This window comes from Vombatus ursinus, unplaced genomic scaffold (assembly GCF_900497805.2).
Source record: "Vombatus ursinus unplaced genomic scaffold, bare-nosed wombat genome assembly UNPS02014819.1, whole genome shotgun sequence".
In the NCBI taxonomy this organism is placed as follows: domain Eukaryota; kingdom Metazoa; phylum Chordata; class Mammalia; order Diprotodontia; family Vombatidae; genus Vombatus; species Vombatus ursinus.
The window spans coordinates 1307988-1324985 of record NW_020954597.1 but is presented as its reverse complement, the minus strand read 5'-3'; the positions used below and the strand labels follow the sequence as shown (position 1 = coordinate 1324985).

The 16998-nt window shown below is 50.7% G+C and overlaps 1 protein-coding gene across 1 annotated transcript in view; it reads left to right on the top strand.

The window, feature by feature from the left end:
* The window catches only part of EDA (ectodysplasin A), a 191280-nt gene that overhangs the window by 166156 nt on the left and 8126 nt on the right, over nt 1-16998 (top strand). Inside the window, exons 3-6 of the mRNA XM_027836809.1 lie at nt 9108-9131; nt 11779-11958; nt 13263-13297; nt 13877-13928. Coding sequence (XP_027692610.1) covers nt 9108-9131; nt 11779-11958; nt 13263-13297; nt 13877-13928 — 291 coding nt within the window. The remainder of the gene's footprint in view (nt 1-9107; nt 9132-11778; nt 11959-13262; nt 13298-13876; nt 13929-16998) is intronic.

Below are 16998 nucleotides of genomic sequence, written 5' to 3'. Positions count from 1 at the left end.
CCCTCTCTCCCTCCCTCTCCCCCTCTTTCCTTTCTTCTCTCTCTGTCTCTCTCTGTGTCTCTCTCCCTCCCTCCCCCCATCTCTCTCTCTCTCTCTCTCTCTCTCTCTCACACACACACACACATACACACACACACACACACACACACACACACACAGAGATGACCTCATTCCTTGGACTGTTGAGGTGATGGGGGGCGGAGCAGAGGCTTTGGTCAAAAATAGCTTTCTTATAATTAGGTCTGTATCTCAAACACTGATAAAATGGAGGAGTTAGGCACTGCCTCACGCTAACCTTGTAATGTATGCCACCCCAGGCACACCAGCACTGGGGCCCACCTGGGTCCCCAAGGCCCTGGGACCTGAAGAAGGGAATTTCCTTCCAGCTGTTTGTTCTAGATCTCATGGCAGCCTCTGCTCTACCAGGAGGAAGCCTTGGATTTCCTAGTTACTAAGTCCAGGCTGCTCTAAAACAGGCCCCAGTGAGTCAGCCTTGAATTCTGGAGGCAATTGGCTGGCAACCCCAATGCTTAGAAGAGGCATCCAGCAACCTCAAAAGTGACTGTCCCAGTGTTTCCCAGGCATTGGGGTTGCCAGCCAAGGGCATTTCTAAACATTTTTGTGCCTGAAGCAAGTAGAACAAACTAAAGCAGCCCCTGCAGAACACCAAAAGCCACTATGGGGGGGGGGCGCGGTCTGGGATACAACTAGGAAGAACAGGGCCAGGAAGGAGCTCACCACTAGGGGCTGAGGTCCCTTCCTGTGGGATGCCTGCAATGTTGTTGTCACCTCTTCAGTTGGAATTGCACATGAATAATGACCCCAGCATGGTGATAATACCCAGTATCCCCAGACCTTTCCACGACAGCCCAGCCTATCTGGTCTTTGGGACTGAACCAAGACTCCTGAGGGACTGTGGATCCCTATAGTGTAGGCCCAAGGCTCTGGGAGCATCTGAAGGGCCTTCCATCTCTGAGAAATCTCTCTTCCCTTTGGACTCCCACCCCCTCCACCCCCCCCCCCCAGGAAGTCCTTGATGGAATGAGCAAACACCTTTGGTGAGCACACATCTCTTTGTTTTGTGCCTCATTTGATGTCAATTTTCAGTAAATCATTGACCAGAGTTACCTTCATGGTCACATCTGTCATGAAGGAATGAATGAAAAAACATTTATGAGGCGCTTGCTTTGTGCCAAGCACTGTCCTAAGTACTGGAGATACGGAGAGAAAAACAAAGCAGTCTACTCTTCTGGAGCTTCTACTCTAATAGGAGAAGACTGTACATATAGTATATACATGCATATCTATATGTAATCACAGCATTTTGCAGAATTTTACCATGTATAAAAGGTACTTGATTGGAGAAGAGACTTGAAATTTCATTTTGTTCTTCCATATCAAAAGCTGATTTGCAATTAAATACTCTACAGAGTAGAACCTCAGATTCCAACTATGATTGTGAATTCACAGATGTGGGGAGCTATAGGAAATTAACCAGGTAAGCCTGCCTGTTCCTGGCTCTTGTTTTCATCAAGGATACCTTCAGTGTGTGCCTAGACCATCCACATAAGATGTGATCAAAACATGAATGTATGGATTGGTTGTTACTGACTACTCAGTTAACATGGGGTTTTTTGTTCATAGAACCGCCTATGCTACAGTCTTTGGGAATATTTATTGATGATAAGTCCTGAGAGAAGATTTCTTACCATGACTCCTAGGTCAGTTATTTTGGCTAGTGACCAGATCTTCATCAGAAATAGGCTCAAGATTCACCTCTCCTAGTAAAGCCTTTCCATCCGGCACTAGATGAAGGTGTTAATGGTTGAGAATTGGTTTAATCCTTTTCTCTGAATGATTTTTTTCCCTGCCCAGTCCTGTTGGGCCCCCAAAGTACATGTCTGACTGACAGGAGTTTATACTAAGTCAAGTGATTGTTAACCCAACTGTGAGAAGTTCCAGAGGCAATTGTCTGACACTGATTCCTTCCTCCACAAAGTTATTCCCAAATAGATTCAGGGTTGCCAGCTGGGGCAGGAAAAACTGGAGCATCAGTTAACAATGAGATCTGTCCCATAGTAGACTAGGTTACTTTATTAAGTAGGGAGTTCCGCATCAATGGAGGTGTTCATGCAGAAGTTGGATGACTGCTTTTTGAGGATGTTGCTATAGAGGAATGCTTCATCAGTAGAGGGAGTCAAAGTGTGCTGAGGACAGAAGCCAGAATTTGGGGAATGGGGAAGGTGGGTCACAGGATGCACTGCTCAGTGGGTGAGAAAAAGAGTCCTGCCTTGGAACTCCAGGTTCCACTTTTGAGGAATAGATGAGAGCATCATAAAATCTACCCTGAAAGGGCCATCGGAAACAAGCCAACAACAAAAGAGCCTCATGACATTTTCTGTAATTGCCAAAAACTGTGAGCAACTTAAATACCTAATAGTCAGTAGCTGAATAAATCAGGGTGCATTTTCATGTAGGGGCATGGATAAGAACTGGGCCTGGGATTCCATTGGAATAGGAACTCCTAAGAGAGAGGAAATCTCTACCGAAGCAGGTCAACACCTCTGTGTGTGTGTGTGTGTGTGTGTGTGTCTGTGTGTGTGTTTGTGTGTGTGTAGTTTTGGAGAGCTGCCCAGAACACTGAGATGTGGAATGATTTGTCCAGGGGTGCACTACCAGCCTGTGTCACAGACATGACTTGAATCCAGGACTTCCTGACTTTATGCACACTGCTTCATACTACATCCCATTCATGTAATGGATATTGTAATACAATTAAGACTGACAGGTGTGAGGAGACCTTTAGGCAATAATGCAGAATTGTTTTAAAAAACAGAAATAAAAAACAAAGCAGCAGAATGGAGAGTGAATGGCCATTATAAGAAAAGAATCACAAGCTGAAGACTTGAAGGCTGTGATTGAGAAGCCACTCCTTGATACCAGCAGCTAGCTTTCTGCTTTTTCTTTGTATGTCCGTGCACTTAGCATAGTGCTTGCTTGGTGCATCTGTCATATGCCTGTAATCAGTGCTTGTTGATGGATTGACTAATTAGGACGTTTGGGGGGCTTGAAATTAGTTAAAGTAATTTAAATGCAAATTATTGAACAAGTTTAATTAGGGTATATTGACGTTCTATGTAAGGTTTTGAATAAATAATTTTTAAGTCAATCAGGAAAACTACATGAACAAAATGAGGCAGAGGGATCCAACCAAGGCAGAGGCCATCCAGTCTTGGAACACAGGTTACCAATAATGGAAGTCCATTGCCCCCACTGCAGGGGCTCTGTGGACCCAGCTGTCCCAGAATGACAAGAGCTTGAATCTCAAGAATTCTTGGCAAGATGGAATTTAGAGCCAATTCTCATAAGATGAAATTTAATAGGGATAAATATAAAATTCTACACTTAGCTTTTTAAAAAATCAACTGCTCATCTATAGGATGGGGTAAATATGACTAGATAGCAGTCCACCTGAAAAAGTCTCAGGGTTTGAATGGACTGGAAGCTCAGTATGAGTCAGCAGTGTGACCCAGCAGCCTGAAAAGCATTTCTATAGAAATTTGCAGTTTATAAAGGGTAGCTAGGGAGTGCTCCAGGGGAATAGAATGCCAAGCCTGGAGTCAGGAAGACCTGAGTTCAAATCCAGCCTCAGATGCTTACTAGCTATGTGATCCTGGACAAGTCATTTGCCTTAGTTCCTCATCTGTAAAATGAGCTGGAGAAAGCAATGGCAAACCACTCCCAGTATCTCTGTCAAGAAAGCTCCCAGTGGGGTCACGGAGAGTCAGGCATGACTGAAACGACTGAAGAGCAACAGCAAAATACTTCACAAGGTAAACCCATTGGAGCTTCACAACAACCCTGGGAGGTAGGTGCTGTTATTGTGCCCATTTTATAGATGAGAAAACTGAGGCAGTTAGTGGTGAAGAGACTTGTCCAGAGTCACCCAACTAGTGTGTATCCAAGGCTGGATTGAACTCAAGTCTTCCTCACTCCAGGGTCAGCACTCCATCCACTGTGGTACCACCTAGCTGCCATGTGGCTTCTCATTCAGGTTTCTTTCTTCTCAGAGATTCTGAGGTTCTAGTTGGACCTGGCATGTGACCTGAGCCACAAAGTGAGGGTGACTGTCTGCATCAAGGAGGCCTAAAGGCAGCATGTCATGACTGACACTCGTAAAACATGTCTCAGGGGCAGCTAGGTGGCGCAGTGGATAGAGCAACCAGCCCTGGAGTCAGGAGGACCTGAGTTCAAATCCGGCCTGAGACACGTAACACTCACTAGGTATGTGACTCTGGACAAGTCACTTAACCACAATTGCCTCACAAAAATAAAAATAATAAAAATAAAATAAAATAGGTCTTGGCCTCCAAGTGGGCTTTCATTAGCAGACAGATCTAGAGGCAGAAAATGGGCCCCATTGACTAGCCAGTGCCCTGGAAGTGGGGCAGCAACTTGGCCCTGAGTCTGTCAAGAATTGGCCCAGGCTGCCAGCACCAGGAACCAGCCTTTGCTACGGCATCTCTGGGAGGCCACAGAACCCCTGCCGCTTCCCATGTCCCCAGTATTTTGGTGCCTGTGTAAAAAGCTTATCACACCCGGTTCTTTCTGGTCTCATCTGGAATAGCTGTGGGTATTGGCACAGGGCCACGAACGTGGGCATCTCATGTGGTTTGCATTCCCCTGCTCTTTGAGTCAATGGGGCTCCATCCTGCCCAGATCCCTAGGCTCACTACCCACTTCCTCGGTTACAGTTTACAGAGGGTTGAGATAGAGCAGGTTTGGAGATTGAACAAACACGGAGGGTTCCCTGTGGGGCCTTTGAAAAAGGCCAGTTCAGCCCATTCTAGCACCTCCAGCACCTGCTAGCCACGCCCTCCACCCTAATCCCTTCCTTCCCTCCCTCCTGACAACTTGGCTATCCCAAGGGCCAAGGCGTGATTGCTCAGTCTTTGCTATGCCCAGAGCAGTAGCCTTCACCTCATTTATTCACTCAACAAACATTTGCATATGAGCAGTGCCCCCAAATGCTCATTGGGTCTCCTCCATAAGCCTTTGAGGTGGGTAGTGCAAGTACTGTTATTCCCCTTTAAAAGGTGATGAAACTGAGGGTAAGTGGTTTGTCCAAGGTCACTTAGCTGGTCAGTGACTGGCAGAGACCTGAACCTTCAGCTCCCAAGCTGGAGGCCAGTGCTTTGCCTGTCATGGCACTCTGCTCTCCTGAGAGTCCAAGGGGAAGCTAAATAGTTACTTCTGGGATGAGTGAGAGCGGGGGCCATGGCAGAAGAGAAAGAACTCTAGGACTTTGGAGGACTGTGCCCACAAACACCGCAATGACCTACTGGTGTTGGGGCCAGGTTTGCACAGCTGACAGGCCAAAGCACTCATAGGAGCCATATCTTTGCCAAGTCTTTCTCTTACAGCTTTCGGAACAAGCAGGAAAACAGATCCCTTCCGTGAGGGGCACCGCGCCTGTACAACCAGTTTGGGCCCCACCATCACCCAGAACTAGTCAGGATGGGGGTGGGAGAGGGGTGGACAGGGAGCCCTTCTCCCGGTTGGCTGGAAAAGAGCCTTGGCCAAGACTTAGGCTTCAGAAGGCTGAGAGATCATCAAGGAAGCCCCCCTAGGCTGTGCCTGTCCCTGAGTGGCTGGAAGGAAGCTGATCAGATTATGAGGAGTGGTCACCTCTGGTGGCTGCTGAGGCCCTTGTCTGAGGGTATGGCACTGAGATGCCCCCCATTGCTAATAGGAAAGGAAAGCAGTACCCTCAGGTGCACTGAGGCCCCTGTGAACTCACTGTTCAGCACTTGGGAGAACATGCCAGAGCTGGGAGCTGAGAAGTTTGAGCTGACAGTGACCACAGAGGTCACAGAGCTACTCTCGGAGAGGCAGCTAAGCATGCTCAAGGTTTTCAGCTGGTGGCGCATGGGTAGAGCCCTGGGCCCAGAGTCACCCAACCATGGAGACCACTTTCATCACCCCATGGTGTCCTTGAGGGGCATATACCCCAAGGAGGTCAAAGGCAAAAGAAAGACCAGATGAAACTCGAAAGATTCCCAGCAGCGCTGTTTGTGGGAGCAGAAAAAGGGGGAGGGAATAAAGGGGGTGCCGCTTGCCAGGGGAGGGGCCAAGCTATGCCCTTGCATGAAGGTGATGGAATATTATTGCTTTACAAGAAACAAAACATTTGAGAAGTTCAGAGACACTTGGGAAGCCTTGTCTGATCTGATGCAGCCTGAAATGAGCAGAAGGGGAGGGAACGGAAACGTGTGTGTGTGTGTGTGTGTGGGTGTGTGGGTGTGTGGGTGTGTGTGTGTGTGAGTGTGAGTGTGTGCGTGTGTATCCTTGTATTTCCAACTATGAGTCATGCACTGTTCTAAATGCTTTACAAATATGATCTCACTTGATCATCCCAACACCCTTTCATAGGTAGATGCTATTATGGTCCCCATTTTACAGATGAGGAAACTGAGGCAAATGAAAATTAAGCAACCTGGCCAAAGTCATACAGCTACTAAGTATCTGAGGTCACATTTGAACTCGGGTCTTCCTACCTCCAGGAACCAGTGAGGCCAGTAGACATGACAACAGCCACATCAAAATAGGTTAAATACAGTGACCAGTCTTGATCCCAGAGAACGGGTGATGAACCGTAGCAGACAAAGGGAGAGTCCCAGGTGCACTGTCATTTGTGCTCCTTCGATCAGTTTGTAACAAGGAAGAGGTCATTGGAGGCATGGGGGACATTGGGAATGGCTGTGAGAGAAAAACTAGAAGGCATCCATCCAGCTCTGGAAAATCACTTTGCAAACATTATCTCATTCCTCACAACAAATCCATGAGGAAAGCAAGGTCCCCTGGAGTCCAGTGACTGGCTGGAGGTCACCCACCCAGGCCTGGCACCCTTTTGACCTTGCCCTCTGACCTCTGTGCCCCTCCCACAAAGGACTCTGTGGCACTGAGGTTGGGACTATTCTAAAAAAAGGCTTGGATCGCCTGAGTTCCCTGAAGTGGGATCATTTTCCTTAGAAGTTATTTCCACGAAATTGTCTGTGACTTCACTTTTTAAGCGCCCATTCACTTATGCTAAATTACCCTAGGCGGGCATGTGTTCCCCACATGGATGGATTACCATCATCCATCCTCTTATAATAACCATCAAATTAAAGCATGATGGGCAAAACGAACTGCTGCTGCCCTCCCTTTGCCCTGTGGACAACAATCCTCTTTCCAGCGCCGAAGTGGGTGGCAGCCTGGGCTCAAAGTCAGCAGGGGCCTGGCCTTGAGCCTTGACTTTAAGCAAGTGCCCTACCTTGTCCAGCTCCAAATGGGCGTCCCAGTACCTTCATTGCCTACAATGCCAGCTTGTCATGAAGGGCAGATGCGATCAACTGCGTCCAGACAAGCTACGGGGAAGACAAATTGCAGACGATCACCACAGGGACAGCATGAGGATTAAGGGGGAATCAGGAAAGGCTTCCTGGAGAAGGCAGGGTTCTAGCTGGGACTTGAAGGAAGCCAGAAGGCAGAGACTTCCACTGAAAATGCCCAGAGTCTGGAGATGGAACAAGGAAGCCAGTGTCACTGGATCAAAGAGGGCATGGTGTGGGTGTAAGGAGCCTGGGAATGCTGGGAAGGGTTGAAAATGCCAGAACATTTTCGATTTGATCCTAGAGCTGCTGAGAAGTCACCAGAGTTTACTGAATAAGGGGGTGACACTTGAGGAAGACACTGACAGCTGAATGGAGAATGGACTGTGGTGGGGAGAGAGTGGAGAGAGTCGATGAGTGTGTTAATGACATCCAAAAGAAAAGACCAAAAAGGATACCTGACACACTGGAAGATACACAGTGCCTCCACACTCCTTTCTCAAGCTTGCCATTACGCCCACACCCCTGGGGAAGGACTGGCATCACCTTGGCCTGAAATGCAGAAGCCCTACTGTACCCACTCTTGCTAGGCAGCCATGTTTGGGCCCAAAGGCTTTGGAGGAGGGAACCCAAGCTTGGGGAAGCCACCCCTCCATCGGTGCAGCTTCCTTTGATTCCATAGGCAAATGGCAGCTAGATTTGACTCTTGTAGCCGATGGCATCCCCAATAAACACAAAACAGATACACACACGCACTGCACAGAAGAGAGAAGGAAGTTCAGAAGGGGATACAGACAAGTGGGGCTGTGGTAAATATAGTGCTGTTCAATATAAAATACACTTGAAAAACAAACTGTATAACAGAAGGTCACATGTACATATACAACCCTATTTTCTGTTCTTTGTATATTGAAATGTTGAGGTTAAGTTCAAAATAAAATCTAATTTTTTTAAAGTTTGTTTTTTGTTTTTAACAAAGAATTTGGTTTTAGGAAGGCTGCATTAGAGAAGGGAGCACCTGGGGGCAGGCAGTGGTTTCAGGCAGGAGCTAATGAGTCCCTGCGCTGGGATGGGAGTGGAGAGATGGGGGGAGGGCACTTGGATGTGAAGGAATGCCATAGAAGTCAACTGGACGAGATTTGGTGCCTGATTGGACGAGAGATAGAAGATTCAAGGATATTTGGAACCTGACTTTCTGGGACTGTGGTAGCATCTTCAACAGCTATAGGGAAGTTTGGAAGGAAGGGTCTGAGGGAAAGATAATGAATTCCCTTTTGGACGTATTGACTTTGAGATGTTGTCTGGTGTCCAGGTGGAGCTGTCCAGCAGGTCATGGAGTTCAGGAGAGAGATGAAGCCTGTGTGTATAGACTTGGGAGATGGTAACTAAGAACTGGGTAGCAGATGAGATTCTAAGGAAGCCACTAGCGCTTGAAACAGCAGCAACTTAGGGTGAGGGGAATGGGGACACTGACCATTGGTGGGCAATGATCTGACAAAGGAAGTTGAGGAGGAGCAATCAGAGGCAGAAGCAGGAGAGAGAAGCTAAGGGAAGAGAGAGTATCCAGAGCTGCAGAGAGAGGGAGTCCCCCCTCCCATGTAGCCCTCTCCTCCCTCCCAGGTGGGCAGAAGGATCAAGGGAAAGACTGTCTGCTGAGTGACTCTTGGCCTTGAAGCCTTGACCCTCCCCTGGGAACATCAAGGATTTTTAATTTCTTTTTTCCTCTCTTTGCAGGTCCAGTCAAAAACAAGAAAAAGGGTAAGGTCACCTCATTTGCTTTTCTTTTTGGTGTGTGTGGTTGAATGACTTTCTTCTGACAAACACTTAATAAGTAGAGTTTCCCAGTGTGGCCTCCTTGGCTTGGCCATCCTCCACGGCAACTGATATGCAGCCCATCGTGGTAGAGATTCCGTCAGTCAGTCAGTGAGCATTCACAAGCACGTACTGCATTTCAGTCCCTGCACTTGTATCATTAAACTAGACTAACTCATGAGAAACCCAAGGGCCTTTCTGAAAATCTGCTCTCAAGTGGAGAGAAGCTGAATGATTTCCTGATGAGAGCCCACTCGAGGCAAGGCCCAAGGGGAGGTGAGGCAGAGTCCGTTCCCTTGCTGCCCATTTGCTCTTCACTCTTCTCAGGGGTTTTCCCTCTTCCTACAGTCAGGAAATAGGGCTGCCTGGAGCTCCTAACTGAGCTCCACATATGCCCCTTGTTCTTGGCCTCACAAACTTTCCCTCTTCTCCTTAGTCCTAAGAGAGACCTTCGAAGGTTATCTCATCCTAGAAACTCAGAATCTGCGCAATGATCCCAAGCGCTGTTTGTCCAGACTCTGCTCGACGACCTTCAGTGATGGCAAGCCCGCCACCTCCCATGATATCCTGTGCCACTTTGGGACAGGTCCCACTGATCACGTGTCTGAATCTGCTCTTCTATAACTTCCCCCACCTAACCCTAGTTCTCTGCCCACTGAGGCCAAGCAGAACAGGCCTGATCCTTCTTTTCCAAGTAGAGGGAATGCCCAGGAGGAGCAGCCTGGCCAAGGTCAACTTGCTGATCCAGTTAAAGGCTGACGCCTTTGTTCTGGTCTTACAAATATCTCCCATCCCCATTGGCACCGCACCAGACATTCTTCTCTGGCACTGACAACGGGATGGGATAAGAGGGCCCCAGAGGGGCCCTAGCTGTCTCCAAGGCCCTTCTCACTACTTCCCACTTTATGAAGGCCTGAGCTAGGCTGGTAGCCCTACAAGTAGTGAGAAAGGGATGGATGTGAGAGATGTTGTAAAAGTAGGATTGTCGAGACTTGGCAGTTGATTGGTCCTGGAGTTTTCCCAAATTTAGAAGTCATCCAAACCAGAAACTTAATGCTTTTCCCATCGGACGTCCCAAACGTTGCCACAGTTCCAATCCTCAGTTGTCTTTGACCTGCCAGCAGCTGAGTGTCCTTCTTCTCTTGCCTCCCACTGCCCACTGAGTCTGGACCCTCTTCACCAGCCCTCTGGGCACCGCCATCTTGGAAACTTTGTTCAAGTTGGTCCCCATCTCTCATTTCCACCCATTGAAATCCCTCCAACACCCCAGTAGCTCTCAAGGCCTATAGGGTTTGGGAGATGGAAGGGACTATGGAGTTCATCTAGTCCACTTGTTTTACAGATGAAGAAACTGAGGCTGAGGGAAACAAATCAACTTGCCCAAGGTCCCCCAGCTCTAAAGAGAGCTGGGCTCCCAAACTGGGTTCTCGGCTCCAAAGCCAGCGCACTGACCTCTCTGCTAAAGCCTCCTCAGGTCATCAGCTCTGCGTGAGGGCCTGTGAGGCCCAGGGTGGCTGCTTTTCTGTGGCATGGCCTTCCTGCTGCGATGCCAAACGCTGCTGGCCAAACCCCCTGCCTCCAAGGAGAGCCCCAGAAGCTCCGGGCCCCGCCCATCTGCCCAAAGGCAGAGCAAACCTCGAGGGGAGGGGCCCAGTCAGGCTACTCTCCTGTCTAGGAAGGTTATAGCTTTGTTTCTGCAGCTTCCCCTCCCCCCATGCCCCCCACAACTGCTGCTCTGGCTCTGCCCTCCTCCCTAGGTCAGCCCTGTCAATACTGGAGACAATGGCCATGCGCCACCCAAGCTGGGCACCTCACTCCTTCAGATGAGCCTCGTGTGGGGCACGAGCAGAGCCAACAGGTCAGAATAGCCTGGGATAGTTGTTCATAGAGCTGAAGGCTTGTGCTGGGCTGACTGAGGGGGCAGAACGTAGAGGGGACTTGAGGGGAAGCTGGCTCCCCCAGGCTGCCTTAGGATTTTCAGGCCTACAAAGGGTGGCTGACCCTCTGGTGCCACTGCCAAGCCTGCCTGAGAAGCGTGAAGGGCAGACAGCAGGCAGGCAGGGAGGGGCCACCCCCCCCCCAGTGCAGCAGCCTCCCTGGCTAGCTTCCCACCTGTCATACTTCATCAAGCCCCTTCCTGGTCCTTGTTTCATTTGAGACCCCTGGCCTGCCTCAGCCACATGGACCCCTTTCCCCGTTAGTCAAGCCTTGTGGGAATTTCTGTGTCATCACTCGTTGCTGCCTGCCTCTCCTAAGCCCCCAAGAAGCGGCAAAGGCCCGAGGAGGGCAGCCTCTTCTAAGGCCACCTCTGGTTAGCCTCCAGGGACTTGGGTAGAGGGGGAGGGGGGAGGAGCGGAGGAGGGAAAGCCCCAGAGCTCATAAGTCTGTCAATTCATGGAGTCATTGGATTAAGAGCTCTCCCCTTCCATGCCTCATAGGAACCTGAGGCTCTCAGAGCAGAAGGAACAGATTCTGGGCCTGGGATGGGGGGGCGGGGAGGGAGGAGAAAACGTCAACCAAGTTTGCTCTGTGGGACCCCTGAAGATGGTCTGATGGTCTGATGTTGAATCTTGGTTTCGTTTTGTTTTCTCAGGAAAAAAGGCTGGACCTCCTGGGCCAAATGGTCCCCCAGGCCCCCCTGGGCCTCCAGGCCCCCAAGGACCTCCAGGAATCCCCGGAATCCCTGGCATTCCTGGGACAACAGTCATGGGACCCCCTGGCCCTCCTGGTCCCCCTGGGCCTCAAGGCCCCCCCGGGTTGCAAGGCCCCTCAGGTGAGTGCCTCCGTCTCCCCACCCTGTGGCCAGAAGACCTTTGTAAGTACCTCCCAACTTGTGGGGATGCAGGAGGATCTAGCCCTTTGGTCAGCTTGGGGTATTTTGGGGGGAGGGGAGAACAGCTGCCTGACCCTGTGGGCTAAAAGGGCACATCTTGTCACCTCTACTTTTTGCCCCTCTATTACAAGCCTCCCTGTCTTCAGTGTGCCCACATGACCAGCTACTAGGGGCTTCCCGGTAGATAAATGGACCCCCAGCTTTTGAGTCCCAAATGCTGATATGACTTCTACATAAAGCTGCAAGGGATCTTAGAACCCAGGAGAAGGAATGTCATACCTGGGAGGAGCCTTAGAACAGGGGATGACAGAGCTGGGAAGGGCCTTAGAACAGGGAATGTCATACCTGGGAGGAGCTTTACAACAGGGGATGGCAGAACTGGGAGGAGTCTTAGAACAGGGGATGGCAGAGCTGGGAGGGGCCTTAGAACAGGGGGTGGCAGAGCTGGAAGATATATTGGCAACTGTATCCAGAGCATTTTGGTCCATGAGAATTTGAGCTTCTTGGCCAGCCCCCAGAAGCAAGAGCACTTGACTCTTGTTGAACACCTGTTCAGGGATGGGTGGGGATTTGGACCGAGAGTCCTTCCCATTGGAGAAGTAGCAAGGCCAGGCCTTGGAGCGAGAATCCCCACAGGATCTCCCTTGAGGCCTTGTCTACCCTGTAACCCCTGGGCCCTTCCCCTGGTGGGTGAGGGGGTGGCCAAGAGGCTCCAGTGTGAGTGAAGGCTAAGGGGAGACCCTAGGCTGGGCTGGTTGGAAATGCCTTCTCTCCCCAGCCTTCCCCATCTAGCCCAAAGTCTGTTAAATATGGGATCTTGAGGGCCCTGGGAATTGAGCCCCATGAACATGAAGCGGGGATAGGTAATGGTAGTCAAGGCAAGTAGCATTGTCATTTTATGATCACGGAAACTGAGGCCCAGGAGAGGGTCACTGACTTGTCCAAAGTCATCCAGCTAGTAAGTGACAGAGTAGGAGTCAAGTCTCAGACACTGACCAAAGTATGACCATTGAGACTCATTAAGACTCCTGGCCCTGGTGGCTGAAGACACCCATACACACACACCCCCAGGCAGCTCCAGCCCTATCTCCTTAGTGAAGGGCCAGTTGGCCCTCCCCTCCAGGGAGCTGCAGCTGGATCCAATCTCTGGAAGAAGAAAGGCAGGCTGGCAATGCCCCCACTAGGGCCCAAGCAGGTCAACCTCTCATATGCTACCAGCCTGAAGCCCTGATACTCTCTTACAGGTGCAACCGACAAGGCTGGCGCTCGAGAGATCCAGGTGAGTCAGAGGAGGGCAAAAACTGGGGGTGCTCCTGGCTTGGCCACTTGCTGGGCTGGTGCCTTCCCCCCCTCCTTTCCCTCATGTTTCCTTCCCAATGAGGAAGTGGGCTCAAAGATAGAAAGGCACTTGCCAGTGTCTTCTGACTCCAGTGCCATATGTGCCATGCCAACCATGCCACCCAGTGGGTAGCAGCAGCTTTGGGGGCTTTATCACTGACCAGGTCACAGGAACAGAACCTGTTTCTCCAGGCCCCACCTCGAGTGTACCAGCATGTCTTCCCTTGCTCTTCAGCAGGTGGGAGCAGCCATGGTACCCCCATCCTAAGGCCTCCAGCCCTTCCCCACAGTTCCTGGGCTTCAACAATGCAGTTCTCTTCCCAATCTGTGGCCAAGTGGAGACAAATCCCTGGCCATGTGTAGAGAAGGAGGCCTTCCCCTCTTTCCCTGAGCTTCCTGATTCCCATGTCAGCATCTCCTTGGCCTCCCTCTGGGTCAGGGGGAGGGGGCTGGGGTGAAAGTGCAGAAGGCCAGCCCATCAGCTCTCAGTGCCTGCTCTCCACCCTTCTCTCCCCTGCAGCCAGCTGTGGTGCATCTCCAAGGCCAAGGCTCCGCCATCCAGGTGAAGAATGGTAAGAATCCCAAGAGGAGCTCTGTGTGAGCCCAGCACAACTGCTCCCCATCCCCAGCTCTCCCTTCTCCCTCCTCCTCCCTCTCCCTGCCCTGTCCAAGGGAAGGCGGGCTGGAATTCCTCCAAGCCGTCAGCCACCCCGCCAGAGACCTTCATGAACACACAACCTGCAGAGAAAACCGTATGATATTAGAGCTAGAAGAAAGGCCTTTTGATCCTAGAATGTCAGAGCTGGAGGGACCACATGGCACAGAGAAGGAAACTGAGGCCCCTATAAAAGACTCCATCTTCTCCCCTAAGGAACCAGGATGGCTCCAGCTGCCCCGCTTTGGGGGCTGCTTTCCCAAGACCTTATCCCCATCCGACCTTATCTGATTTTCCTAATATCCTTGGGACAACATCCCGGGCACAAGAATTCTGATCTGCCTTGACACGTGAGAACTTGGAGCCCTGAGGCTCCAAGACATAAAGGGACTTGTTCAAGGTCACACAATCAGGAAGGGACAGAGCAAGGTCCAAGTCTCCTGAGTCTAAGCCTACTACGACAGGCTGCCCATGTCCTGGAGATGCCACATCACCTATGGGAGCCCAGGCTGGGATGGGGGTGGGGTGCAGAGAGCATTTCCGGGGCCTGCGTGCACATGTACGGCAATCAATCAACAAGCATTTATTAAGCACCTACTATGTGCCAGGTACAGTGCTAAACACTGAGAGTACAAACACAAGTTTGTAAAAAAGCCTGGGTGAATGTGAGCGTATGTATTTGTGGCTTCCCAGCATGCTCCTGTGGCTGACCCATCCATGCCAGCCCAACTAATAGCTCTGGAAATGGAAGTCAATACATCAAAGTCAGTGGCCACCCCTGTCCGGACTGGCTCTGACACCTGCCCCGGGCCGTCATCTGTCCGTCTGGACTACAGACAGCAGAGCTCTGTTTGGGCGTCTGGGCCACACGCTGAAGGAACGTTAGGCGGCCACCCCCCCGCCACCAGCCTCCCCCTGGTAGTCTGGCCTCCCTCTTCCTTGGGGCTCAGCCAGAGCCAGAAGCAAGGGGACCAGGGCCCCCTGCAGGTAGGCTGGGGCACTGATTCCCCTCTTAGCCCCAGTGCCCGACTCATCCATGCCTAAGGAGTAAGGCCAGGGGGACAGGCTCCCTCCTTTCCACTAGACAAAAGGCCCTTCTTCTGCTACCTCCACATTGAGTGTCTAGCCCCAGATGGGGGTGGGGGGAGAGGAGGAGGAGGAGGAGGAGATGGGGGCGATCTCTCAGCAGTGCCAGCTCCCCAACCCCCAGAGCATACTGGGCAATCTTTTGTAAATGCTGCATGCCTGCTCTGGTCTAGGCCCCATGCTGGGCCTCGGAATTGGTCTTCAGCCCTAGCTGTGGCCACTCCAGTCCCCAAGTCGATTAGGCAGTGAGGCCCCCCTAGAGGACTCCCTCACAGCTGCTCCCACAAAAGCAGATGGTAGAATCCCTGAACAAACATATTCCCATCTGCCAAGGGTCCTCAGGGAGTAGCTTGGGTGAACATGCTTTGGGAAAAGATGCTCTGTGGTCTGATGCCCCTGGGGAGGAGGAGTCTGAGGATTTTCCCGTCTGCCTGTGACGTCTTATTGGAAATGATAGTGGCCTGGGTAGAATGAAGAAGCAGAGATGATCCCTAGGAGAATAGAGAAGGGAGAAGCCAGGAAAGTTGTAGGACGTGGTGAAAGCTTTCAAGCTGGGGCGCCAAGAAACAGGCCTGAGCTTCCCGATGGGAGAACATGAGTGAGTTTAGTGGGTGCCTGTGGTCCCCACAGTTCCACAAACTCATTGGCAAAAAAGGGCCAGAGGAAAGAACCAAACACTCTCACTCCTCACCTTTGTGTCCTGAGCGTCTTTCAGGTCTCAGCCAAAATTCCACCTTCCTCAAGAGGCCTTTCCCAGCCCCACCCCCCAGACCCTCCCTGAATTCTGAGGCCTTTCCCAGCCCCCCATCTCTAATGCCCTCCTGAATTCTGAGTTCATCTTCCATCCACAAACAACTCTCTCTTTACTCAAGTTGACAATTTGTACGTGATGTGAATTTACCCCTGGTCACCCACTTCACTTAGCCTCTATAACAAAGGCACACACTAAATTAATACCTTTACACAAGTCATCAGTGCAGACATATGCAATACCGTCCCATGATAATAGAATTAGAAAACCAAAGGTCAGCTTAATGGTCAAGAGTGATCAGTGCTGTCCAGCCAGGGCAGCCTAGGCGTGCAGTCAGACACACACACACACACACACACACACACACACACACACACATACACACTCACTCTCCCTCTCTCTCTCTCTCTCTCACACACACACACACACACACACACACACACACACCCTGCACCCAGCCCTTCTCACGAGGTCTGGCTGCACAATAACAATAACAAGCCACATTCTCCTCATCTAGCCTTTCAGAATTCTTTAAGCAAAGTCAAATACACATAATGCGAATTTACGTAAAGCGAGACCTGGCTGTGCTCTGTCTTTATCTGGTCGTATGTAGTTATTGACAAGCTGTCTTCCCCATTAGAGGGCACGGACTATGAGTTTGTCCTTCCTGATATCCCCATCACTTAGCACAGTCTTGACACATGTGATAAGTGCTTAATGAATACTTGTGGACCTACTGGCTGACTTGGGAAAGCACAGGAGGAAGAGGGTCACCAAGTTAAGGGTAAATCCTGGTTTTCATGTGGCCTAGACAAGGCATTTCAATTTTACAGGCCTCAGTTTCCTCATCTGTAAAATGGGGAGGGGTTAGAGATTGGACTAGATGATCTTTTTTTTCTTTTTTGCCTTTTGGTGAGGCTGTCAGGGTTAAGTGCCTTGCCCAGGGTCACACAGCTAGTAAGTGTCAAGCATCTGAGGCCGTATTTGAACTCAGGTCCTCCTGACTCCAAGGCCAGAGCTCTATCCACTGTGCCACCTAGCTGCCCCATGGAATAGATGATCTTTAGGGCCTCATCTGGTTCTAGCTCTAGGAACCTATGGAAAAACATACACACACACACTCACTCTCCCTCTCTCTCCTCTCTCTCTC